At 44.6% G+C, this 26,434-nt stretch overlaps 1 protein-coding gene across 3 annotated transcripts in view; it reads left to right on the top strand.

Moving 5' to 3' along the window:
* Nucleotides 1–23,558, top strand: part of TSPAN15 (tetraspanin 15) — a 35,598-nt gene extending 12,040 nt beyond the window's left edge. The window contains exons 1-8 of one of the 3 annotated variants that reach the window (XM_066554548.1): nt 5,542–5,661; nt 10,046–10,231; nt 12,075–12,149; nt 14,403–14,498; nt 16,105–16,221; nt 18,970–19,017; nt 20,380–20,496; nt 22,788–23,558. In XM_066554548.1, the coding sequence (XP_066410645.1) occupies nt 5,566–5,661; nt 10,046–10,231; nt 12,075–12,149; nt 14,403–14,498; nt 16,105–16,221; nt 18,970–19,017; nt 20,380–20,496; nt 22,788–22,934 (882 nt within the window). In that variant the 5' untranslated portion in view covers nt 5,542–5,565 and the 3' untranslated portion in view covers nt 22,935–23,558. Of the gene's footprint in view, nt 1–5,541; nt 5,662–5,986; nt 6,714–10,045; nt 10,232–12,074; nt 12,150–14,402; nt 14,499–16,104; nt 16,222–18,969; nt 19,018–20,379; nt 20,497–22,787 lie in introns of those variants that run through there. The other 2 variants (XM_066554549.1, XM_066554550.1) reach the window with 2 other exon arrangements.
* Nucleotides 23,559–26,434: the final 2,876 nt, after the last annotated feature.

Consider the following 26,434-nt stretch of genomic DNA (forward strand, 5'->3'; position numbering starts at 1 on the left):
TGAGTTAACACATCACCAAACCAACGCTTTCAAGCAGGTTTTCTCTGCTTTTTGTGAAAAATGCATATTTTATGATTGGCTTTTTGCAAATATTCAAATGAATATTTTATGTGTTGTGTTAGAAAGTTATGCTGTATTAATTCTCTTAAGCAGTGTGTTAAATACAGTTTTAGGTTATAACATAATGTTAAAATAGAAAACATGCTATGTAAGATAGTTTTTTTTTTTAAAGAGAGGAATGAAGTACTTGCACCAGATAGTAGCCACAGGACACCTGAATCTTTCAGAGAAAGAGAATTTATTGCTCCATTATCGAGTTCTTCCCACCTCACTCAGCCCTGAAGACTCAGTCAGGATTCAGAGGAAGAAGCTGACACTGCCCAGACAGAATCCTGCGTTTGAATGGAATTTATGCATCATGGATGAGGTGTATGAATATGCAACAGGCTGTTGCTTTTAAGGGTTAATCCTTTGTTAATGTGGGTCCTTTTTCAGGCTTACTTTGCCCAGAAGAGGTACCCAGACCATCCATAACTTTGTTTCTATTGTCTCATATTGTCCTAATCCAAATTGTTCATATTTTTATTACTCTAATTATATTACTATTTTTATAACCATTTTATCAGTACAAAACTTAAAAAATTTTAAAAAACAAGTGATTGGCATTTTTCACACTTTTAAAGAAATCAATACCTGCAGTCCTGTATGTAATGTCTCCTCCTCTTCCCTGCAGGTAATCCCTCTCACTCCCCAACTCAGAAACTGAAAATGCACACTTGTACCTTTCTTCTCGAGTGCATTACAAAGCTCTTCCAGGTGCTTCTTCCAAGTCTTACACCTCATTAAACAGCTTAGGGACCTTCCACTTTCTGTACACAGTTCAGGAGGGCTGTTCATGACTTCCAATTCAACACCTAATAGTGTTCTTCACTTGTTTTTTTAATATGCTGTCTGAAATCCCTGCAAATTTGAAGGAGAACAGGAGCAAAAACCTCCCCACATTTCACTGGGAGTGCACCAAAGTGGTTTATCGCTTACAGAAAGTAGAACGGGAGCAAGTGCTCAGAAAAAGGGCTGCACTTATTGACCTTCAGTGGGGAAGCTGTAACCTCTCTTGGCTGTCTTTGAAGACATTCAAGGTGCTCAGGTTTCTTCTAGTGACCCATCTGCCCCGGTCCCTGATCTGTTACTCAGGTGATAATCGAGGAGCAGCCACCCTTTGGTCAACATTTCATCTTATGAGTCAGGAGGGATTTGCCTTCCTGCATCCACACCCACTCCTTTTATTCCTGTGCTGGTTGTGCATTGACAAGGTTATCATCCTGGAGCCTGGCCAGCCCTTTAGTGTGTGCTATCAGCCTTTTGACTTGGAAACTGGAGCAATGTTTGACAAAGGCTGCCTCCAGATTCCTCAGGGAAGTCACATTTGCCTGAGACAGTGGGTAAAACCTCCTCAGCAGTGGTTTTGGAGTTACACCAGAGGAAGGGATCACCTGAGAGCAGGGGGTTTGGCTGGTTTCACTGTTCTTTTTATTATGGGCAGGATTGTCAAGGTCAAACGTTACCGTGCTGAGTCACCAGCCCCAGGTCTGAGCAAAGGGTGAGGGGTGCAAACAAAAGATGTGGGTCTGCAAGGCCAGGAAGGGTGATTGAGGGGGGTTTTGTGCTTTGGAAACATAATGCAAGGTAATGTAGGCAGTGGAGGCTTTAATTGTGTTGCAAGTTGGACTCTGCTGCTGGAGGAAGAACCTTTGTCAGGGAGCAGCTCTGAGAGCAGGACAGGAGGACCATGAGCATCCACCTGGGGTGGGCAAAGTGCAGCTCCCTCAGCCAGAGCTGGGCTGGAAGGAAGCAGCAAAATTGCCTCTGGTAGCACTGAAAACCTTTGGGTCTTTCTGACATGGTTTGGTGCCGGGCTAGCTGTGGTTCACTTCTTTCCAGAGAGCTCCTAAAGCCCTGGGGCAAAGGCTCTGCAGTCCATGGCTCTTGGTGTCTTCAGGACAAACCCTGGCCATGAGTGAGGAAATGTGGAAGTTACTGATCCTTAATATTGTGAAAAATGCCAATCACTTGTTTTTTTAAATTTTAAAAGTTTAATGATAATAAAATGGTTATAAAAATAGTAATATAATTAGAGTAATAAAAATTTGAACAATTGGGATTAGGACAATATGAGACAATAGAAACAAAGAGTTACAGACAGTCCAGGTACCTTTTCTGGGTAAAATAAGCCCAAAAAAGGACCCACGTTAACAGAGGATTAACCCTTAAAAGCAACAGCCTGTTGCATATTCATACACCTCATCCATGGTGCATAAATTCCATTCAAACCCAGGATTCTGTCTGGGCAGTGTCAGCTTCTTCCTCTGAATCCTGACTGAGTCTTCAGGGCTGAACGAGGCAGGAAGAAGTTCTGGAAGAAGTTCATTTCTTCTGATAATGGAGCGATAAATTCTCTTTCTCTGAGAGATTCAGGTGTCCTGTGGCTGCTGTCTCAGTGCGAGTCCTCTCTTAAAAAAAAAAGTATCCTGCATAGCATAGTTTCTATTTTAACATTACATTATAACCTAAAACTATATTTACCACAGTACTTAAGAAAATGAATACAGCATCACTTTCTAACATTACACATATAATATTCATTTGAGTATTTGTGAAAAGCCAATGATAAAATATGCATTTTTCACAATATGAACAAAACCACTGCTAGTTGTGCTCTTGGATGGTCCCAGGAGCAGATGCTGTAATGAACAATCTGCCAGGCTCTTTTTTGGCAAACTGCAGCCCTGTGCTGCACTGGGCTCAGGGGGAGAGAACCAAATCCTGAGGGACCCTTAGGCAGTCCATAACATCTTACTTTAACCACCATTTGCTGCCAAACTATATACTGTGTCCAGAAATCTTGCCATTTGTATAGACAAAGTCTGGGATTCAGGAAAAGAAAGGGATTGCCCAATTGTGGTCGTGCAGTTTCAATTATTGTCGAGCAGTTTCAAAACAGGAACCTGTTTTGATACATTGACTCAGTTCTGAGGGAAAACAACAGGAAAACAGACACTCCTTTACTCAACTTCCCCATCCAGCAGGATGTGCCCTGAAATTTTACATGCAGGAATCAGCACAAAGGACAAGGTAAGGTATTAAAAAGGTCAAATCAGAACAATTAATTTAATTAAATAGTCAAACAAGGAAGATGCCTAAGTGACAGAACATGCTTGGATGTGAATGACACCCCTGAGACATGGAGACCATGTGACAGACACTAATTCCCAGCAACTACATGAGATGGGATTTCCAGCCTGCATGCCACTGCTGAGTGTCAGGGATGTTTGCAAATCTCTCTGAAAATGGAGGCTGTTGATACTTCAGAGGATGACTGCTCTAGGACATTGTGTTTCTGTCAGAAACATTAGAGGTGAAGAGCTGTTCTGTTGCTGGGAGTGTCCTGGGCTGGATTGTTTTCCAGAAGCAGGATGTAGTAGCACTGCAGGCAATAGCAATAGTACTTTTTATAACAGAATTATCCAGGGAAATTTTTTAGCCTTTAGAAACGAGACTTTGGTGCATTGTGTGACCTAAAGAAATGATGTGTGACAATGTTTACACAGTTCTCATAGGCAGCTCAGAGGTTTCCCAGTCTCTTTGCTGGGTAACTTAGGGATAAATGCTGCCCCACTTCATCTCCCCTGACAGCAGACACTGATTTTCAATGCCATCTGTCTCTGCTCCGGGCCAGGCTCAAACAACCGACTCTGTGACAGTTCTCTGCCGCTTTGAATGAGACTGTTTTCCCCGGGGGGAAAATAGCCCTTTGTGGGACAGGAGTGCAGCAGGGCGGGCTTGAAAGGGCTGATTTCATCTCGAGGCACGGATGGCGTTTGCAGTTCATGATCCAGCTCGGAGCCGGCAGGATGGGGATGGACCCCGGAGCAGGGAATCTGCTGATGGACCCTGGAGCAGGGAATCTGCTGATGGACCCCGGTGCAGGGATCCTGCTGATGGACCCCAGTGCAGGGAATCTGCTGATGGACCCTGGAGCAGGGAATCTGCTGATGGACCCTGGAGCAGGGATCCTGCTGATGGACCCTGGTGCAGGGATCCTGCTGATGGACCCTGGAGCAGGGAATCTGCTGACGGACCCTGGTGCAGGGATCCTGCTGACGGACCCCGGAGCAGGGAATCTGCTGATGGACCCCGGAGCAGGGATCCTGCTGATGGACCCTGGAGCAGGGAATCTGCTGATGGACCCTGGAGCAGGGAATCTGCTGATGGACCCTGGAGCAGGGATCCTGCTGATGGACCCTGGTGCAGGGATCCTGCTGATGGACCCTGGAGCAGGGAATCTGCTGACGGACCCTGGTGCAGGGATCCTGCTGACGGACCCTGGAGCAGGGAATCTGCTGATGGACCCTGGAGCAGGGAATCTCCTGATGGACCCCGGTGCAGGGATCCTGCTGATGGACCCCGGTGCAGGGATCCTGCTGATGGACCCCGGTGCAGGGATCCTGCTGATGGACCCCGGAGCAGGGATCCTGCTGATGGACCTTGGTGCAGGGATCCTGCTGATGGACCCTGGAGCAGGGATCCTGCTGATGGACCCTGGAGCAGGGATCCTGCTGATGGACCCTGGAGCAGGGAATCTGCTGATGGGCCCTGGTGCAGGGAATCTGCTGATGGGCCCTGGTGCAGGGATTCTGCTCTGCCAGTTTTGGGATGCTCCACCAAAAACCTTCCCACGGGCAGATTTTTGTCCCGGCTGTTCTAATGGCCATGGCAGAGCTCTGGGGATGCGTGTGGCACTGCCAGATTCCTATGGGAGCAGCCAGATCTGCTTCTCCTGCAGGGATAAGCCCGAGAGAGACAGAGGCTGGGCATTTGTTCGCCGAGGGAATTGAAAGAAAGGGGGAAAAAAAGAGAGGGAAGGGAAGGGAAGGGAAGGGAGAAGAGAAGAGAAGAGAAGAGAAGAGAAGAGAAGAGAAGAGAAGAGAAGAGAAGAGAAGAGAAGAGAAGAGAAGAGAAGAGAAGAGAAGAGAAGAGAAGAGAAGAGAGAGATAAAGAGAGGAAGTGGCGGAAGGAAGGAAGTGGCGGAAGGAAGGAAGGAAGTGGTGGAAGGAAGTGGCGGAAGGAAGGAAGTGGCGGAAGGAAGGAAGGAAGGAAGGAAGGAAGGAATAGAGAAAGAGAGAAATAGAAAAGAAAGAAAGAGAAAGAGAGAGAGAAAAGAAAGAGAAAAGAAAGAGAACAGAAAGAGAGAAAGAAAGAAAGAAGAGAAAAAAAAGAAAAAAGAAAAGAAAAGAAAAGAAAAGAAAAGAAAAGAAAAGAAAAGAAAAGAGGGGGAAAAAAAGGAAAGAAAAAAGGAAAAGACAATAAGAAAGGCGACAGGCGAAGGCGCAGCCCTCCAGCCGCTCCCGCTGCCGCTCCCGGTGCCGCCGCTGCCGGAAGCGCTGGCGGGGCCCGCCCGTCGGGGCGGCCGCTCGGGCCTGGGAAGGGGCGGAGGGCCCGGGAGGGGAGGGGAGGGGAGGAGGAGGGCCGGGCAGGGGCGGCGGGCCCGGCAGGTGCCGCGGGAGGATGGCGGCGGGGGACCCGGAGCAGGCGCGGTACTGCGGGCGGCTCTCGTACCTGTGCCTCAAGCTGAGCCTCATCACCTACTCCACCACCTTCTGGGTGAGCAGCGCGGGGCCGGGGCCGCTCCGGCAATGCAGGGGTGTCACACCCGTGGCTGTCACACCCGGGGGGTCACACCCGGGGCCGTGGGTGTCACAGCCGTGGCACCTCGCCGAGGGACGGACAGACTGGTTCTGGCGGATGGGGCTGGAAGTTCGGCAGGTGGAGATCGTTCAGGTGCGCAGGGAACGCGGCTCTGCCTGCGGGGCAGGTGGGCAAATGGAGCCTTTGCCCCACGGCGTCGCTCCCCGGTGTGTGGGGATGCCCTGAGCTCGGCAGGGTGAGGCTGCCGGGCTGGAGAGTCACAGGTGGGTGGCACTTGCTGTCCTCATCCAGGTGAAGCCAGAGAGTCCCGGCTGGTGGGTCCAGACTGTAGGCACTGAGTTCTGAGGTGTGGTAAATCCACACCAGGCACCCCGCGGGCTGAAGGAGCCCTTGGGGCCCTTTGCAAGTGGGTCTTTCTTTCTCTCTCTTCCTTCCTTTCTTTCTTCCTTTTCTCTCTTTCTTTCTTTTATCTCTTTTCCTTCCTTCCTTCCTTCCTTCCTTCCTTCCTTCCTTCCTTCCTTCCTTCCTTCCTTCCTTCCTTCCTTCCTTCCTTCCTCTCTCTTTCTTTTCTCTTTTTCTCTCTCTTCCTTTTTCTTTGTAAGCACTGTGATTTTTACAGGTGCTTTTTTCAGGCATTGGGATACTGGGAAGATGCTGGTGTCAGAGGTGCTCAGGCACGGATTTTTCTGTCTGGCTTTTTCACTTGAAACGCTGCTCAAGTTCTAGTTTGGCTGGTCTGTTTTTGTCTGACACAGTGTTTACCAGCTGGGAGCATAAGGCTTTTTTTGCTTGGCTGCGTGGGAGAAGAGGCTTAGATCCATCGGGTTTGATAGTGAATGTCAGATTCACCCTGGGATTTAATGAACAAAGACTGAAATGCAAAGTGTTCGGGTGTAATTCAGGCTTTTTTGGGATCTCGGATATCTTTTGTCTGTTTAGCCGACAAACCAACCCTTGGGTTAAGACTCCTGATGCTCCCTCTGTTCCTCCACAGCTATTCTGCAGTTGTGAGTTTCAGAAAAGGGAAAATTCCAATTTATTTATTTAATGCTGTGTTATTTTTCAGACCCTTTTTTGCAGCATGTCCCTCGCAGAGGTCCCTGCTCGTTGTCTGCTCTGCGTTTTCTGTCGGCAGCAAGGCCCTGGCTGGTGGGATGTAAACATTCATCTGGGGGCAGAGAAAGGGCCCTTCTGAATCCATCCTCGGAGGACAAAGCCTCTTTCAGGCAGCCTGAGGATTTTATTTACTCTTTGTAGTCGCTGGCTCTGGATTTTCAATGCTCTGCCCTGGTTTATAAACAAGAGATTCCATTTGTTGGCCAGGGGAGATGGTTTGCTCTGGGAGGGGGGAGGATGGGGGCTGGGAGGGAGGAAGGAAGGATGGGGGATGACAGGGGGGTGTTTTGGGGTGGCTGGTGCTGGGCAGCGTCCTGCTGGTGCTGTGTGAGGCGTGTGGGCATCACCCATGGGGTTTCCTTTTGTTGCAGCTTAGCCAAGCAGATCTCATCGGCTGGAAATGTCACTTCTCTTCTCAGCTGAGTTTGTTGGTTTGGGTTTGGTTTTTTTCTTTAATCAGTGTAAATGGAAGTAAAGCTGTGGGAGTGTTGGCTTTCTTGAGTGTTGGGTGGTTTGTGCTGCTGTTTGGGGCTTTGACCCGCTGGATGCTGAGTTCATTCAGTTCCCTCCCTGCTGCTGCAGTTCCTCTGGTACCTCGAGTGATGAAGTCCCAGATCTGAGTCCCCAGGATGGATTTAAACCCCCAGGAACTAAATACCAACGTTATCCAAAGCAGAAAGGAAATTAAAGCATTGCTGGGAGTGCCAGGGGGGATGTTTGCTACTGCCTTGTGGTCTTCCCCTGTCACCCAGGGCTTTTTTAAAAACTGCTGTCACTGTAACTCTTCCAGACACCTCTGGAAAAGGTGAACGGGGCTGTGATGTAATTTAAGGTGAATGGGGCTGTGATGTAATTTGGGGTGAATGGGGCTGTGATGTAACTTGGGGTGAGTGGGGCTGTCATGTAATTTGGGGTGAATGGGGCTGTCATATAAGTTTCTTGCCTAGCTGAAACAAAATCCAGCGTTTTAAACAGAAGGTGCTGTTGTTGAGCTTTATTTAAGAGAAAGAACTGTAAACACAGGGTTAAAGCTTCTGCTAATAAATGAATTCTTCTCCTTTCTCTTGGGAAAGCAGCTTCTGTGTGTGCAAAAGCCCCGGAGAAATCCCCTGGTATTTGCTGGTGGATGCTCACTCAGTGTGAGTCAGGGCAGTTGGTTTTTCCTGTGCTCACAGCTGGAATTGCCAGGCTGGAGCTGTGGTGAGGGATGCAGGATTTTGTAAACAGCCCCTGGCTCCCGAGGGAGGGGTTGTGTCCCCACCCCAGGCACAGGAGGGGAGAGCACAGGATGGGATGGCTGCTGGGTTTGCACATCTGCTTGCCTCCAGTAAATGCTGCTGTTGGTTTGACCAAAAGTTGGAAATATTTTTATTAAATGCTTAAAAAATAGAAGATAATGAAAGCATAAATCTGGGAGTGTGTGGGAGCACAGATGGAAGTGAAAATGGGTGAAGATATGTGTGCATAAAGATGCTATATCTATTTATGTATCTTAAGTTCTTAAAGTAGGAAGTATCTTGTCTTTTACTTACAGGCACCTTTTAGTCAAAAACCCCCTGAAATTTAATGCTTTGATGAGAAAACTATGGTTAAGAAAAAAACATTTCAGTAAAAAGTTCTAGTCTTGAAACAACACTCTCATTGAAATTCTGATAATCCCCATCAAGCTTTAATACCTGTGGTTTATGTCCAGTGTTTCTTTTTTTTTTTACTTTTTAAACAAGGGGTCTACCAGGCAAGAGTTATTGCTGTTAAAGGCACTTCAGTGTTTGCAGGAGAATCTTGTTTTGGGGTTGCTCTCAACTCAATGTGGTCAAATTTTAAGTGGCTTTTTTAATAGCTTCAGTAAATTTCCTTTTTATGGGTGAACCCTTCTGAGAATTTTCTCTCTTTCAATGACAAGCTGGTGGCATTCCCTACATATTGTCCTTTGGTGTCATTATTCATTTCCATAGAAAATCAAGAACTTCCAGTAAGTTGCTATTTATTTTAAGATATCCTATAATTAAAAAAGCATTTCAGCTGTTTGGCTCATGGACTGGTAACTCACACTGTGAGTCCCTCTAGCCCTTTGTCTGGGATATACTGTGTCCCATCCAAAATGAAGAAGTGAAGTTAAAAATTAAGAAGTACAATTAAGAAGCCTTGTTGTGCAGAGAGCAGGCTTGTGTTTCCTGTGGAAATGTCAGGTCAGGAAAGGGGAGTGTTGTTTATCACATTGCCAGAATGATTGATTTGTGTCTGCTCTCTTCCCTGATGATGTGTCTGGCTGTTGGAGTCGGCAGCAAAGTTTTTCCACTGCAATTTTTGTAATTAAGTATTGTGGTCTATTTTTAATTTTAATTAATTCAGCATAATTCAAAGTGATTTGCAGCACACTGTAGTTTTAATACCAAATGATTTAGACTTAACTAATTATTTTGACTGAAATATCTTTACCTTGTTAAATGAAATATGTCCCTTCCTATTACCAAATGATTTAGACTTATCTAATTATTTTGATTGAAATATCTTTACCTTGTTAAATGAAATATGTCCCTTCCTATTTCACTTGTCAGCTTTATCAGGTAGTTGCTCAAGGAAGTGATATAATTTCAAACTTGGTTGTTTGGTTTTGGGGTTTGTTTTTTTTTTAGTTTTTAATCTGGTGCCTTTCTCCTGCTGGCAGCAGGAGTGGAGGTACAGGAAATATCTGACTGTATTTACTGAGCCCAAATACAGTAAGAGTTAATATGAAGGGACAGACAGGCTGTTTGCAGACCAGCCTAGAAACTGGGTTCTGTTAGGGGCACATATATGTTTCTGTATATTTATACACACAGAGAGAAGGACAGACAGACACGCAGAGGAGGGTCATTAATGCCATGGCAATTGCTCATATGTGTAATATATGTGATCTCAGATGGATAATAAATTACATTTCAGCCAGTGATGTATATTTTGATTAGTTTAACTACCAGAATGTTAAAACATGATGAAATATATTTTTGAAGTGAGCAACTTTCATTTTTTTTCCATCTCAGCTCTTTTTCTTCTTTAATCTTTGAGGTTTCTTTTTTGTTTTTAAATCCAAACTTCTGCTTTGGATGTTTCATTGTTTATAATGAATCCTGAAGTGAGCAGTGGCAGGTTCCTGTGTACTCACAGCCTGTCATCTCTGTGTTTATTTACTGGCAGAAAAAATAACATGTTATTGATGTTAAATAATCTGTTTCTCTTCCAGGTGATTGGAGCCCTCGTCCTCGCTGTTGGGATTTATGCAGAAATTGAAAGACAGAAGTACAAAACTCTAGAAAGTGCCTTTCTAGCCCCAGCAATTATTTTAATACTTCTGGGCATTGTAATGTTCCTGGTATCCTTTGTGGGTGTACTGGCTTCTCTGAGAGACAATTTATGCCTTCTGCAAGCAGTAAGTGTTGGATCTTTATTCCTAGTTTCTGCTTTTGCTTGTTGCTTTTCTTTCCACTGTCCTCTGAATTCACATCCAGAACTATGCCTGCACTGAAAATTATTTTAACAAGGTTTCTTTTTTTTAATGAAATCTGAATTTAGTGGCTCCCTCCTTCAGGGAGCAGCAGCATTGGGTCTTGCCAGTGACAGGAGCAGTGAGGGTCTGAGCCCAGTGCTGGGAAAAAGGAGCTTCCCAGCAGTTCAGGTGTTATGGAAAATGAGCAGGAATGTGAGTTATTATCAGTCAGTGTGTATCTTGTGCAAACTCAGCTGCTGTCGTGCCTGTTGATGCTGGTGGCAGCCCAGAGGAGCAGCTCAAGGGAAAAGCCCTGGCTCAGTGGCCAGAGTCTGTCTGTCCTCCCTGGGCAGTGCAGTGCAGAGGGGAGATGGAGAAATGTGTGTTCAAAGTTAGACCTGGAGCTTTCAGAGGGTGAAATGGAAGGCACAGGGTGTTTCTCCCCAGTGGCTCTGAAAAGGTGAATTTTAGGGAAATTCCTGTGGTTGCAAATGGAAGCTGCACATGTGACTAATTGAAATTAAGGTGTGCAAGCTTCATTTCCACCTGCAGAGAATCACACAGAGTTTGGGCTGGAAGGGACCTTTTAAAGGCCACCTGGTCTGACCCCCTTGCAACGAGCGGGGTCACCTTCCACCAGACCAGGCTGCTCCAAACCCAACCCAGCCTTGTCATGTCAGTTCAGTCTAACAAAATGCTAAATCCCTGGTTTGTTATGGAGGGCAAGGCCAGAAATAACCATGGATTTTGAAGTTATACTGGAATTTTACTGAGGCTTTACCCTCCTGAGGCTTCTTCCCCACTGAGCATGGTGGTGTGTCAGATGCCAGGAATATTTTCTGTCCCCATCCTGGTGGCAAACCCAGCTGGGCACTGAACAAAGCAAGTCCCTGATGCCAGCTTCCCAGGCAGATTCCAGATTTAGCCGGAGAAAAGACACCTGTCTGGTGAATTCCTGACACTGAGCACACAGGAGTTAAAACAGGTCTCAGGGGAGAGCATGAGGGATTATTTTCAGACAAGGGATCTGAAAACTTCGCTCCTGATGAAGCTCATTGTTACACAGCAGACCTAAATTCACTCAATGCCTTTTATGCCTGAAGAGTTGGAAAAACATTTCACATACTGGCATGCAGCAGCTCTCTCACAGTGCAATGGATTTTTTCATGTTTTTCACATTTTGCACACGCTTTGTTGGGCAGTCATGGATGCACACATGGTTGTGTGTGAGTGCACTTGTGAGCACGTGTATATACACAGGCAAATAAATGTGGGAAGCAAAACATAAAAGCTACTAAGCCTGGAATTTTGCTTTGATTTAGCACTGGCAGTGTAGAAGAAGGTGGTTTGGATTATCTTAAGGTGTGCTGCTGCTTTATCCACTAATTGAAAGCTAACAGGTAAGTGCTGGTTTTGTAGGAAGCAAACATAAAAAAATGAAATGTGGTGTGGTTTGCAGCAGCCCATCAATGTGCTTCTCTGGGATGCTGGTGTGGAAAGGAAAATCTTGGCAGGATAATTTCATCTAATGGTTTTGAGTCTGTTCAGAGCAGAAAAATAATGTGCTTGCCAATTGGGCAAAACCCAGAATAATTTAAGTGAGGAAAAAAGGCTTTCTCGTGACACTGACAGTTTCATAAGAACAAACCTATAATTTTGTGTTTTCCTTTAAAATGCCATGCTGAAAGCCAAGTCTATTGGCAATAGAATGCTAGACTTAAAGGAACTAATTGCAAGAGTAATTGGAGTTGTGGCTAATGACTCACATGCACTTATTTGCTTGTAGTTCATGTACATCCTTGGAATCTGCCTGCTGATCGAGCTGACAGGTGGAGTGGTGGCCCTGATCTTCAGGAACCAGGTGAGCTGCTTGCTTCAGGTGCTGGCATGATTGACCTCTCCTAAACAACAGCTGCTGCCTTGCTTTGGAAAGCCAGGAGTCTGCTAAGGAGGGCAGGAGCCTCCCCTGAAATGGAGAAAATGAACCCCCCCTCCTCAGAATTGCTATGGATTTTAAATTAAGGGGCTCTCAGGCAAAAATACAGGAGCAGGAAATAACAGTTCTTTAATAGGGAAGAAAATAAAAGGATAAAATAAACAATGCAGTAAACCAAAACAACACTGCCAGATTCAGAACCCAGCCTGACACCCTGTGGGTCAGGCTGGTGGCAGCAGAACCATTGGAATTGTGGCTCAGCCCTCCTGCAGTGTCAGGGCTGGCTCTGCTGGAGCAGGGATCCTGCAGAAAGGTGCAGTCTCTTCCTCTGAAGATCCAGTGGCAGAGGCAGCTGCTGCTCCTCTGGGCAATCCAGTGCAGAAGCCGTGCTGGTGTTCCAGAATCTCAGATTCTATCCAGGTAGGAATGCTTGGCTCCTCCCTCTGGGCTCACATCTCCCAGTGGGATGCTGTAGTTCTTATCAGCCATGCAGGGACATTCCATAGCTGTTATCAGCAGATGGTCCCCCCCCAGGGAGGAGTGGTTGTGGAAGAGATAAGGAAAGGCTTTTCAGGGCTCAGCCATGGGCTTTGCTACCATTCTGGAGAGGAATTCCAGGTTAAGGAGTTGGAGGAAATCTGGTGGCTACAAATGTGCAATACAGGCAGAATGAGTTTCCAGCTCTTGGTGGATGACAAAATGCTTTCTTCTGTTTTGCCATCTGGGTCTGACTGCTGATTTGGGGTGTTTCCAGAAGGATTTGGAGGCTGTTGTTTTTTAATGGCCAAATGTTTTGCCTCAGTTAAAGGACAGCTCTTCCCTGCCCACATCCATAAGCAACATAACAAATTTATACAGGAGACTCCATCATTGACAAGCATCCTATAACTATACTCAACCCTTCATTTTTCTGCACCAAAAGCAGCAGACTATGTTATTCAGTTAGAAATGCTTTAAAACATAAATGTATTCACTATGGCAAGTACTAGATGCCTATGCTTTGATTTATAGCAGGACAGCTACACTTAGGGACAGCTTTCTTCCCTTGTTTTTCAAGGTTAGTGGAGAAGTTTGGGTTAGTATGGGGAGAACAAAAAAGTATTTATGGAAGCCTAGTGTAGTAGCCTCTATGTATGTCCTGTTTGTTTTGTATGTCATGTGCATTTTCCTCATTTCTTTCTCTACTTCTTTTGCAAATCTGTAGAGTCTAAATGAGGTTTTTGACCTGTTAGGAGGGTCCTGTGTTACTTCTCATCACTTATGTGATAATCCTTTTTGTTCTGGTTAGTTTGTGGCTGTTGCAGTTTGTAATACTGAGAAGATGAGTGTGTATTTCAGATTTTCTGACCTGTAAGGCTTTAGCTTTGTCATTTCAGCAGCTGGATTGAAAGGAAAGTTGTTACATTCTGGTAGTGATTAGTCCCTGGTTTTGCTGTGCTGAGATTATGCTGGATCTTGAAAACTAAATACTCTTTTTTTTTCCTTTTCTCTCATCTTCTGAACTTTAAAAACAGTTTGTTGATTTAATTTTAGTATGCCATGCTGAGGAGACACCATTTTATATCTGCTGTCGCCACACTGCCATATTTCTCAAAACAACCACTGTAAAACATACAAACACACCTTTTTTCCACTCCATGTGGAGCAAAGCTCTCTATCTGGCAATTAGGAACTCTTTAGAAAATCAAATTAATGGAAAATTCACAGAAAATAAAATTCCTGGATGGTGGTGACACAGCCAAGTCTGGTTGCTCAGGGCGTGGTGCAGACCAGGGGCCGAGATCCACCACCCATCGCCACTGCTCTGCCATCCAGGAGATGATGAGGAGGGTCCCCAGGGACAGGATCCTGGGCTATCCATGTCCCAGGGTGATGGGACCATCTCTGGAGATGCTGGGAGGTCTCAGCAGTGAGAGGTGTCACAGTGCTGGAGCTTGCCAGCCCAACCCAGCAGTGAGGCTGCTTCCCCGGAGGAGAACAGATGGTTGGTCCCTGCAGGATTTGCTAAAATTTGTTTGTAACGAGTGTTTTGGGTTTTTCCTCTAAAAGAAAGGAAAAAAAGCCTTTTCCTTTGTGCTCATCAGTTACACTTGTCACTTTAAGCTGCTCTTCTAATTCTGTTCCAGCCCATGTGCCCATTGTGCAACCCATGGATCTTGTTTTCCTTTTGCTTTCTAGACAATCAAATTTTTGAATGATAACATTAGAAGAGGAATTGAGAATTACTATGATGATTTAGACTTCAAGAACATCATGGATTCTGTTCAAAAGCAGGTTTGTTGGGGTTTTTTTTCCCCCTTGGGACTAATTGAGCAACAGCTTTGAGTTTTTCCAGTGGTGTGCCAATCAATTTGTTACTGATGAGAGGGGTGAGATCTTGTGTGTCATCTCTTTTGGTGTTGCTGCTGAGGTCAGGGCTCATCCAGCATTCCAGCTGGATTTAAAACCATTTAAATGGTTTTAAAATTTTAAACCCTCTTACATCACTGCAAAAAGAGAGGCCCAAAATGCAGCTTTTGCCTTGGCAGGTGCAATTCTAATGCTCAAGGTCAGATCCTACAAACCTGTAGCTTTGTAGTGGCCCCACAGCTGGATTGAGGTGAATTCAGCCTAAATTGCAGCCATGCCTGGCACTCAACACTTCTGCTGGCTGGTGCAGGGGATTGAGAGGCATTGGAAAAAGAGAAATAAAGAGAAATGAGCTGGCATTTAGGCTGCCACAGTTGTGTGGCTGCTCGAGGGCATGCACAGAGCTCTTTAACAAGGTGGTTATTGGAGGTAAATACCACTGGAAGGGTATTTACCTGTCATTAAAATTCAGAAACTGTGCTGAGCCCAGCTGGGCATTACTTAATGGCACGTGGTGTTGACTCACAGCCTTTTTCATGTTATTTTTTTAATAAGGCTGATCTGTTGAAATGTTTATTGGGTAACTGAAGAGCTCTGCCATGCAGCTCAGAGGCTGCAGGAGAAGCAACAAGTGTTCAGCAAGGTGATGTCAGGGCCCATGTGATGTCTGTGACCATGCCAAGTAATGGTTATTAAAAAATTGACTTAGGAAGTGATCCATATGTTCTAGGACATGGTTATGGAGCTGGCAGCCTGCTTTGAAAAACAAAGTTAGCATGGAAAGTCTGTCAGAAGCAGAGCATCCTGAGGAAATTTGGTCATTAGACTTCATAATGCTTTAATTTTTCCATGCACTGCCCAAAATGATGGCTATGTTCATGCTAGTGATTAAATGAGCTCCTCCTTTCCCCTTCGTTTAAATTATAAAGGGAATATTTATATTAAGTCAGTGTAAACTTAAGAGTATTTGTTTGCCAGCTTTCAGTTGTTCTAAATTACACCCACAATGTTTTGGTGAGATTAATTTATGCCTTGGAGCAATGCTTTTGTCTTTTAGATCCAGTTGGAAATGTGGTTGGAACCCTTAAAACAACTGCAGAGGTAGATTGCAGGTCAAGATAGAGTCAATGTAAAAGCACTGCTGAATGATGTCCAGAGCTGGAAAGAGAATTTTTCAGCTCAGAAAAGATGGGAGGTGGAACTTGGCACTGAGTACTTTGCTCTGGCACCCTGGGTTGTAGTTCAACAGGTGACAGAGGAGAATTACCTTTATCTTTAATTCTTTTTAATTGTATTTATCATGTACATTCATACATGCCATGCTGATAAAATGATAGGATTTTTTGGTAGTTCAGGGCTTTTAAAATTGTTTCATTCTTACTTTGTTTTCTAACTTGTTCAAAGAGTTTAAGGTAGAAATTTTCTTTTCCTATTCCTTTTGTAATCATAGAACCATTTGGGTTCGAGAAGACCTTAAAGATCCTTGAGTTTTTTTGTCTTTTTTAAATTTTATTTTTATTTTTCTCTCCAGTTCAAGTGCTGTGGTGGTGAGGATTATAGAGATTGGTCCCAGAATGTGTACCACAACTGTGAGGCTCCAGGACCACTGGCTTGTGGGGTGCCCTACACTTGCTGCATCAGAAATAAGGTGAGTCCTGGCACCTCAGCATCACTGGTGTTCACCCAAAAAGGAGCCTGGCTTTAGGAAATCTGGGGCAAGAAGTGAAGGAAAATGGGTTCTTTCCTCCCCTGATGGATCTGTGGGTCTTGACAGCTTGAAAGGGAGGAAATAATGGATTTGATGTATTGGATTTGGTGTATTGGCTGTGGTCCATTTTACTGAGCCACTCTCCAGCCCAGAAGGGATGTTAGGAGCTCCACTAATCTCGTGGCTCACCTGAACCAGAGCTGTTTAAAATTCAGTTTTGCTGGTGTTTTCCCCAGGGTTTGCTGCTCCAGCTTTGCCAGGAATCCTGGGACCTGGTGGCTTCCATGGCTGGGGGTTCAGAGTGAATTAAGAACCACTCAGAATGACCTTGTCATCTCCAGAATAATCCAAAAATGTGACCTCAGGGTGAGGGCATGCTTGTGGGCACAGGTCTGCCCAGTCTACCCTTGAAAACCACCTGCCTGTAAAATCCTGGAGGGACTGGAGTCTGGACCAGTCTGTGATTAACTGGTCCCAACTGGTGCTGGCAGCACCAGGGGCAGCAGTTGATTTTCATGCAAATGTGTTTTAATTAATTCTGTAATTCACTGTTCTTCATCTGAGGGATGCATGTAATGCTGAATTTGAAAAAGAACAATTCCTCAACTACTCCAGTACAGGCAGCCCCTGCCTCTCTGGGGTTTGGTCTCCAGTCTGATCATGGGATAGAGAGATTGGGTGTGTGTAAGAGCAGAGTTTGTGATGGGTATCCTGCTGTGCCTGCTTTGGGCTGCGCTTTCAACATCTGCCTTGAGCATGGCTGTTTAATTAAAAAAAAAGGAAAAATAGATGCAGTGGTTGTGTAAGTAATCCTGCTAGGTGTTGCTGAGAGATGTCTATCACAGGAAGGTGTTTATTACATGTGCACACACATTTTTGGTGTGTGGGAATGGGTCTGTTTAAACCTGTGATGAGCTTTGATTTAGTCTCAGAAACCAAAGCTGAACATCATGCTTTGAGTCTTAGCTGTTTGAGAGCAAGAACCTGCAGCTGGATGGAGCAGAACAACTCAGGATTTTGCCTTCAGGAAAGGGAAAGCACTAAAATAAAAACTTCTCCAGGGAAAACCACTGAAATAAAAACTTCTCCAGGGAGTATATTCACTGACAGCTGGGGAAGGGAGGGTTAAGCTGCTTGTGTCCCATGAGGTGTGAAGCTCAGGGAAGGTAAAGGAAGGCAGGGAGAAGCCCCAGATGGAAGAGTGCTCCATGCATGGTGAGGGCTGGTGGCTCTGGGCAGGAGATGCTGCTGCTGAGCCCTGTGTGGAGCCAGCACCAGGGCTGTGCATGGCTGCCCCAGGAAAAAACAACCAGAAGGTGCATCAATCTTACTGTGTTTGACAAATCCTTCCAAATACAGGCTGGTTTCTGTCCTGGAAAGCTGCAGATATGGTTTGTGATTACTCATGGGCTTTGTAGTCATGGAAAACTCCAGCTAATGTGGGTGCCTGGGTTCTGATCCTCTGTAAAAGCCTCCTGCTAACAGCAGCCAGGGCTGGGGGGGCTCTAAGGGAACTATCTTCATGTCAAATTATTTATTAAACACTTACACTAGTGGAGCAGATAGAAATTCTGCTTATAATCCTCTGTTTCCAATGTATTTATATCCTCTGTGTGCATTTGCTTATGCCACAACGTCCTGTTACAAATTCTGTGTTTAAAGCTACAGGATGGGGCTGCCCTCCTTGTGGTGACATATTTTGGAAGTGACCACGTGTCTGTCAGTCAGGCCTCAGCCATTTGGGGAACATGAAATCACTCACAGCCAACACAACAAGCTGGTGTCCAGTTCTGGTACTGACTTCCAAGTGGATTTATTCCCTGTGCTTGGCAGAGGGGTGCCCCACACAGTTCCCAACAGCCCTGTGGAATAGTCTGAGCTTTTTCTTCTAGGAATGTGCTGAACAATTGTGAATTGTTTGTCAGTTGTGTGTTCAAGGTGAGAGTCCAGCTTAAAAACTTCTCATTCTCCTCCATGCCTTTGGCTTTGTTTTCTGCCTCCTTTGATGCCAGTGGTTTTTTACGTTGGATGATTTTCATTTTCATGATTTTCAGGTTGGCTTTTCCAGGCTTTCAAGGTAGAGCCTTGGAACCCACAGAAGGCATTACATGGCTGCAGAAAATGTGTTAATAATCTGTGGTGAATGCAAGCACTCAGTCACTTTTGAATATATGAGTTTTATATTCATGTGTATAATGGTATTGTATAGATATTGTAATGAATTTAGTGTTGTAAACAGCATTCATAGTACTGGAAGTTATTTGGACCTGAAGATATTTCTGAGCTTAAATTTGTCATCATCTTGGCATGAAGGCTGTGTTAACCCCTGGTTTTAGTACTAAGGTGTGTTAAGTTCTTAAGGCTTTAAAAGGAAATCCAGCTGTTGATTCTGTGGAAGCAGCTGTGTCACACAGCTCTGTCACAGCTTGGTTTGGATGCTGGTGCCACCCTGCTTTGGTTGGATAGGAATGGCTCAAATTGTCAGTGACACACTGACAATACTTATTGCTCTAAAATCATGGGGAGCTCTAACTAACTCTGACGCTGGGGCTGCTGGGATAAACTGGTGTTGGACTGGCAAATAACCCTGTCATTGCTTTTGTATGAGCTGGGTGAACACAGGCTAAAAATAATATTTCTGTGATTTTAGTTTCCTGCTGCAGTTCATATTTGTTGTTTTCTTTTCAGACAGACATTATCAACACTATGTGTGGATACAAAACCATTGACCAAGAGGTAACGTAGCCACTGCCCACCCTGGCGTGGCAGAGGGTGCTGCTTCTTTTTTTGGTCTGTTATAAAAGTGTTTTCTGTGTGCTTTCATCTGCCAGGCAGTTAAATTGGCAATTAAAATGGTTCTTTTTTCCTGGAATAATTTCCATATATGAGAAAAAACCTCATATTGTTTGATTTTTGTATCTTCCCTTTTCATTTTCCTCGATTCCTTGTTTGTTGACAACTTCCCCGTGCTAATTGCACAATTAATGCACAAAAAAGCTGCTTTCAAAATTTGGAGCAGTGACTTGAGTTGGGGAAAGCTTTTAGTACATAAAAGTCCGAGTTTCTTACTGAGTAAAATTGGCATTGATAAAAGCCAACTGAGCTGTTTTTAAGTATTTTATACCCCAGGAGTGGGTGTTTTATTTTCAAGCCTGTGGTGGCACACCTGGAGGAGCAGTGGGATTTCCCTGGCTGCCTTCTCCTCCCTCCAGGAGTGGGATGGGGCCTCCTCCTTCACCCTTCCCTTTTGGGAACAGCCCCAGAGACTCCAGAGGAGGGGCTGCCAGCTCAAGGCGGTAATTGCAGAGTGATTAAGAAGGGGAATTGGTAATTGGATCTGCCCTGAGTTCTCCGCTGCTGGCCTTGGAGTGCTGGGAGGAGGCAGGGCGGGGGCTGGTCTGGAAATCTCCTCTCCCCAGCTCATTTGAGGCACTTGGAGCACAATGCCAGCCCGGGTTGTTGGTTTTTGGGATTACTGGTTATCTTTAAATACAGCTTGTCTTCATTCAGGTTCATTGATTTGTGGCTTAATCACCTGAACGCTGCAGCCAGGCTCTAACACGGAGCACTTCAGCTTCTTCTTAACTTCATCCCATTCACTGCTTAGGACCCTCTGCAGCCTCAAGTGCTTTTATATTATGAGTTGGGGTCAGGGAGCAGCACAGCTTGCAGGACTGAATCCGAAATCCTCTTGTTCCTGTCCTTATTGGGTCTTTTTGCAAACAATTTATGTTTTTCCGCTGATGTATTTTCAACTTGGGAGCAGAGATGAAAGCTGAAGAGAGACCTCTCTGCTTGCCAAGTGGTCTTAAATGAGAATTGGGTGCATTTCTTGTTGAAAAATAGCTGTAACAAACAGGTTTAAGGCAATGAAGTTACTTACTCGGGTGTGGAATAACTTTTAAAAATAAGAGTGATTTGTTGAGGTGTGGAGCAGCTTAACAACAGATGGAAGAGTTACTGATGAGGTTTTTGTTAAACTCGGTGGCTTTAAAGAGGTGGGAAGGCAAACCACATCTGGCTGCCTGAGTTTTGAGGTGCCCCAAGCATCTCCCAGCAGTGGAGCTCCTGTTGAACCCTGCCTCTGGTGTTTTGCAGCGCTTGAGCGTTCAGCACGTGATCCACGTCCGAGGCTGCACCAATGCTGTGCTCATTTGGTTTTTGGACAACTACAGCATCATGGCTGGTGTGCTGCTTGGCATACTGCTGCCCCAGGTAAGAGGGTGTCCACTGTGAGGGGGAACATCTGGTTTGTCACTATGTGAAATACCATCTGACCATAATCATGGTTTTCTTTTTGAATTTATTGTAACTGATAAGCTGGGGTGGCATTCTGGCATTTGAACCAAAATCTCATTTGCCAGTATGTGAAATCCTATTTTACCATAATCATAATTTTCTTTTTGAATTTATTGTAACTGATAAGCTGAGATGGCATTCTGGCATTTGAATAATTTGTCAGTATGTGAAATCTCATTTGACCATAATCATAACTTTCTTTTTGAATTTAATGTAATTGATAAGCTGGGGTGGCATTCTGGCATTTGAACCAAAATCTCATTTGCCAGTATGTGAAATCCTATTTTACCATAATCATAATTTTCTTTTTGAATTTAATGTAATTGATAAGCTGGGGTGGCATTCTGGCATTTGAACCAAAATCTCATTTGCCAGTATGTGAAATCCTATTTTACCATAATCATAATTTTCTTTTTGAATTTAATGTAATTGATAAGCTGGGGTGGCATTCTGGCATTTGAATCAAACATCTCATTTGTCAGTATGTGAAATCCCATTGAATTTTGAATTTAATGTAGCTGATAAGCTGAGATGGCATTCTGGTCACTTAGTAGCATCACTGTTGCAGGGTTTGGTGAGGCCATTTGCTTTTTCTTGGGTGTTTTTTTTTTGAGTCCTCCCCTATCCATGACAACTGTGACTCCCTAAAGCTGCAGTGAGGCAGGCTGCCTGTGCTGCCTGCCTGGGGCTGGGCCAACATCAAAAACCACTATTAAGTCCTGTTCCCTAAAAAACCTTCGTAACCTAAAAAAAAATTACACTCAAAAACCTAACAAATCCACAATTACTTAATTAGCCCATCTTTTAAATACTACAAACAAAGCTACAATTTTCAACAATAACAAAACAAAACATTTAAAATCCCTGTCACATAATCCCATTGCTTTGCAGAGATAAACAAAACTCCACAACTTTGTGGAAGTTTCTGTTTATTACAGTGCTGGACACATGTGGGGATTCCTCTCCCTGACAGACATGTGCACCTCTGGGAACTCTAAGATTTTTTTTTTTAATCTCTCTCTCAAATCCATATGCATGCAATTTCACAATAGGTATATACATATTCATTTTTACAAATTTCGTGTGATATTTGCCGTTAATTCTTCTTCATCAGAAAGAATTCCTAGGTCAGGTTGGCCTGCTCTCACAGCAGCTTCTCTGTCTCTTTGTCTTCCTCTCTTTATCTCTGTCTTTTGGATGAAGTAGTTTTTCTGAGTTTAGGCTTTTTATGAGAACAGGCAGTCAGACTAAACACCTATGTTTTCAAACTACAGACTTAACTCAAAGATGTACATTTCACTTAATCAAAATAGATTTCTACTCTGGAAAATTTCTTCTGTTTCACCATCATCAACCAAAAAAATAATAAAAAAAGCTAACCCTCACAACCTCTAAACATAAATCCTAAAAGCATAACAAGAAAACACCTACATACAAAGAATCTCTATATACAACAAACCCAATAAAAACCCATAAAACAAAAAACGCAACGCTTAAAAAAACCCAATAAAAATAAAATAACTGCTCAAATAATCTAAACACTATAAATCCAAACTTAATACCATGTATGTGGTGGTGTTCGCAGGGGTCCCAGGACGAGGGAAGAGATGAGAATCTTGACTCCATGTTTCAGGAGGCTGATTTATTATTTTATGATATATATTATATTAAAAGCAAATGTGATATTAAAACTATACTAAATCATCAGAAAGCTTGCAAGGAAAGGAATGGAATGATAACAAAAGCTTGTGACTGACCAGAGAGTCTGAGCCAGCTGACTGTGATTGGCCATTAATTAGAAACAACCACATGAGCCCAATCCCAGATGCACCTGTTGCATTCCACAGCAGCAGATAACCATTGGTTACATTTTGTTCCTGAGGCCTCTCAGCTTCTCAGGAGAAAAAATCCTAAGGAAAGGATTTTTCACAAACGATGTCTGTGACATCTCACCATCATCAACCAAAAAATAATAAAAAAGCTCACAACCTCTAAACACAATTCCTAGGAAGTATTACACAAAAATACCTATATACAAACCATCTCTATATACAACAAACCCAATAAAAAAACATAAACTAAAAAATTAACACTTAAAAAAATAACACTAGCGAAAATTGTCTTCTCAAATAACTAAACCCATAAACCCAAACTTAATAGCATGTGCATGTGTGCTATAACCAGCCCCTTTTGTGGTTCCTTGGCAGTTCCTGGGGGTGCTGCTGACGCTGCTGTACGTGACCAGGGTGGAGGACATCATCGCGGAGCACAAGCTGGGCCAGAGCCTCTTTGGTGGGGCTGCTCCTGCCCCCGACCTGGCCGGGGCCGGCTGCTGCATGTGCTACCCGGGCTGATGGGGAGCCCGGCGCTGCCAGAGCAGGCACACCCGGCTGCTGTGGGCTGGCAGGCACGGGGGGCTGCAGCAGCCACAGTGGGGAGAGCCAGGACACAGCAGAGGGGCCCCGCGGGGCTCTTGGGGCATTAATTCCTTTGAGTGACTGCTGGGATAACACAGCCAGAGAAACTGGAGAAGAGCTGAACTTCCATTTCCAGGACGTGTCTTTCCATCTCTGGATGTCATATTAGTGTTTGTCCTTCTCCAGCTTTGTTTCCTTACTCCTTCCAGAGAGATTTCTTGCTGATGCACACGGTGAACATGAAAGCTGTGTTTAATAGTGGGGTTTTATGCTAATCATGATGAATTTACTGACAATAATGGATGTGATGCTGATCGCTTTCATTGCTCAGTGCCTTTCAATAACGGGGCAAATGCCAGTGTCAAATCAGTCAGGTAATGCTTGATCTATTTTTTAATGCAGTTTATTACTGTGTGGCTTTTGTATAAACTTACAAGATGTTTGAGTCTTGGATGTACTGTATTTTTCCCCTTTAGTAAATTAACTAGGTGATTTATGACTTTATATTTTTTTGGAGTTCTGTATGTCAAGATGTTTCTAAAATTTACTGTTGAAATAAAACCAATGAGTCGTTTTTTCTTAAAAAAAAAAAACCACACGGGTTTTGTTTAAAATGATTTTTATCTTCTTGTGTAAGGCTGTCCCTCAAATGCTGAATCAAAAGGTAGAAGTGGCAGGAGCTGTGATTCTGGCTTGGGTGCTGCCTGCCTGGGCTTTTGGAGAGTCACTGAACGTCTGTGCCTCCCTTGCTTCTCTCAGTCCACCAAGAGCTCTGGGGTTTTTGTAGGTGTTCCTTTGTCCTCAGCATTTCTGTGCACTCTCTCCAGCCCCAGACAGGCCTGCAGGCAAAATGCAAAACCTAATTATCATTAATATTGCAATTAAACCAAAGTCAGGATGAGAATAAAGCAGGTTTATATCCTGAATATAAATCTCTTCTCTTCCAAACACTCCACTAAGAAAAACAGGGCACCATCTGATTTTATTCTCTCCTTGCTGCTTTTTGTTGTTGTTTTTTAAAAAAATTTCTTGTCCTGGACATTTTTTTTCTGCTTTCTTCAAAACTCAGCGTTTGCTGCTTAACTCTCTGCCTTCACCAAGAATTTCTGAACAAATTTTGTGCATTTCCAGGACTAAAAAAGGATTCACCCGTTTCCTGGGATGGTTTCTAGTGACAGAGATCCCAGTGCAGCAGGGGCAGTGCCAGCTCCGCAGCACGCTCTAGTGGCTACTACTTAACATGGCTACTACTTAATATTTAATTGCTCCTTTTCACCCAAAATGTCCTGGTCTCTGTCTTGAATAATGTGTTCTGGTAAGTTAAAAAGCAAGGTGTGTTTTAAGGGTGGGTTTGTGTACAAGGAGAGGGAGGAGGAGCAGCTTGGGAGGATGGCAAAGTTGAAGCTGGAGTTGGTTTGTAGCAGGGACTGGGCTGGGAAGGTAGGAATAACCTTCCATCAATGGGGAATTGGTGACAAAATTAAGGGGGTTTTATTTTAATAAATTTATTTAATTTATTATTTAATTTATTATTATCATTAATAAATTATTATTATTATTATTATTAGTAGTAGTAGTAGTAGTAGTATTTTAATAAATGTAAATGTGGGGGTGCTGTGAAATACGAGATAGCCCAGAAGCCAGGAGGTGGCACAAGTGTGGTTAAACTTCAGGTGGTTTAAATGAACTGGGGAGAGTATTTTGGGATACAAGAGGGCAATTATCCCTTACAAAGAAAATTTGTGGGCTGTACTGAATTTTCAGCCATCCTTCACGGTGTTTAGGTGGGAGTGATGTCAAGCTGACAATCCCAAAGTAAATCCTGTGTGATTTTGTTTAAGAAATTATTGATTCAGAAACTCCTGACCCTTCCCATTCCCTAGGACCTGAGGAAATGAACTCTTGGCTCACAGGCCATGGGGACTGGAGGGAGGGAGGGGGGGATGATGCCTGTTGGGAGGTGGCTGGAGGAGAGAGATGCAGCAATTCTCTGCTCAGCTGCCTTCTCACAGAGCTGATGAGAAAATTCTCTTCAGGTGGGTGAAGAATGCTGATCTAATTTAATCCCTGTCCTCCTGGCAGGAGCAGCCTGGACTGCTCCTCACAGATGCATCCTTAACCTGGTTTAGGGAAATGCTCCTTGGCTGCTCCCTGAAAGCCTGAGACAACTCCACAACATCCCAGAACTATGGATTATTCTGTGTGTGTGATTTTAAAGCGCTCTGACAGCTGTGAGCTGCCCGTGGTTCCTGCTCCATGTGTTCCTGCTTTCCATCAGGGCTCAGAAAAAGAGATTTACCTCGTTATTCCATGAGGCCACAGAGGCACAGACTTGGCACAGCACCTGGGTGAGCTGGGTGCCCATGCACAGGATCTAAAAAGAAGAAATAAAAATCAATAGAAATCTTTAATTAGCAGAGGAGAGATGCCGGGCAGGTCTCCCTCTGGTGGCACTCATTAAATCCCTGCTTGCTGGGAATGAAATCTCTGCACCCACACATGCAGGGTTTCTTCAGTGGCCCTTTCCCCTGCCCTGCTTCGAGAAGCTCCTTTGGGCAGGCACAGCTTCCAAGGAAATCCCTGCAGTGATCACCATCTGCTCCTGTGACACTCAGGATACAGCTGCTGTACTTCCAGCTTCACCTTCGTTCCTCAGAGCTGGGATGAGCTAAATTCCCTCTGATGGGGAAAAATATCAGTGTTTAGGATGTAAAAACGATTTAGCTAAAAGTTGGTTTGTAGATTTGTGCTCCTAAAGCTCTTTTTTTCACTAGGGCTTCCTGGCATTCACGACTTTTCTGCACCAGCTGATTTTCCAAAGGTTCTTGTGTGGGTGCAGGAATTGAAATAACGTGGAGGGTGCTGAACTGCAGAGGGCAGGTGCTGCCACTTGCTGGGCCAGGGAGATATCTCCACCACAGGAACACCCGTGGCACAGGAGCTGCTTTGGGTCTGCATCCTCATTTAGTGCCTGAAGAGGGGGCAGCATCTTCATCCTTGCTGGGAGAGCTGTGCTGCTGTTTGTCTGTCAAAATTGCTGCTTAAAACTGACCCAGCTCCATCTGGGTTGGCACTGGGGATGGAAGAACTGCTTGGGTTTGGGTTCAGCTCCTGGCCTGAAGTGTCTCTGCAGCTCCAAGGGACAAAGCTTTGCCCTGCAGCAGCACTCAGAGCCATCGGCAAAGGCAGCTGTTAAATGCCCTCAGGAAAGTGAGAGACCCCAGAAATTCCAGCCTGCTCTTTTGCAGGAGGTACCTTTTTTTCCCTGTGGAAAGTTTTATCCTTGATGAAGAGCTGAAAGCTGCTGTGCTGGGAGAAGAGGGGAGCCCATCTGCCGGGGATGTGCACACCAGGACAAAGCCACCTCATCCTCCTGGGCATTGGGGACTGCTTTTCTGATCCCAAGCCCACCACAGTGCTCAGCCCTGCTTGGAGAT

Source organism: Molothrus aeneus, chromosome 8, assembly GCF_037042795.1.
Source record: "Molothrus aeneus isolate 106 chromosome 8, BPBGC_Maene_1.0, whole genome shotgun sequence".
NCBI classification, from domain to species: Eukaryota; Metazoa; Chordata; class Aves; order Passeriformes; family Icteridae; genus Molothrus; species Molothrus aeneus.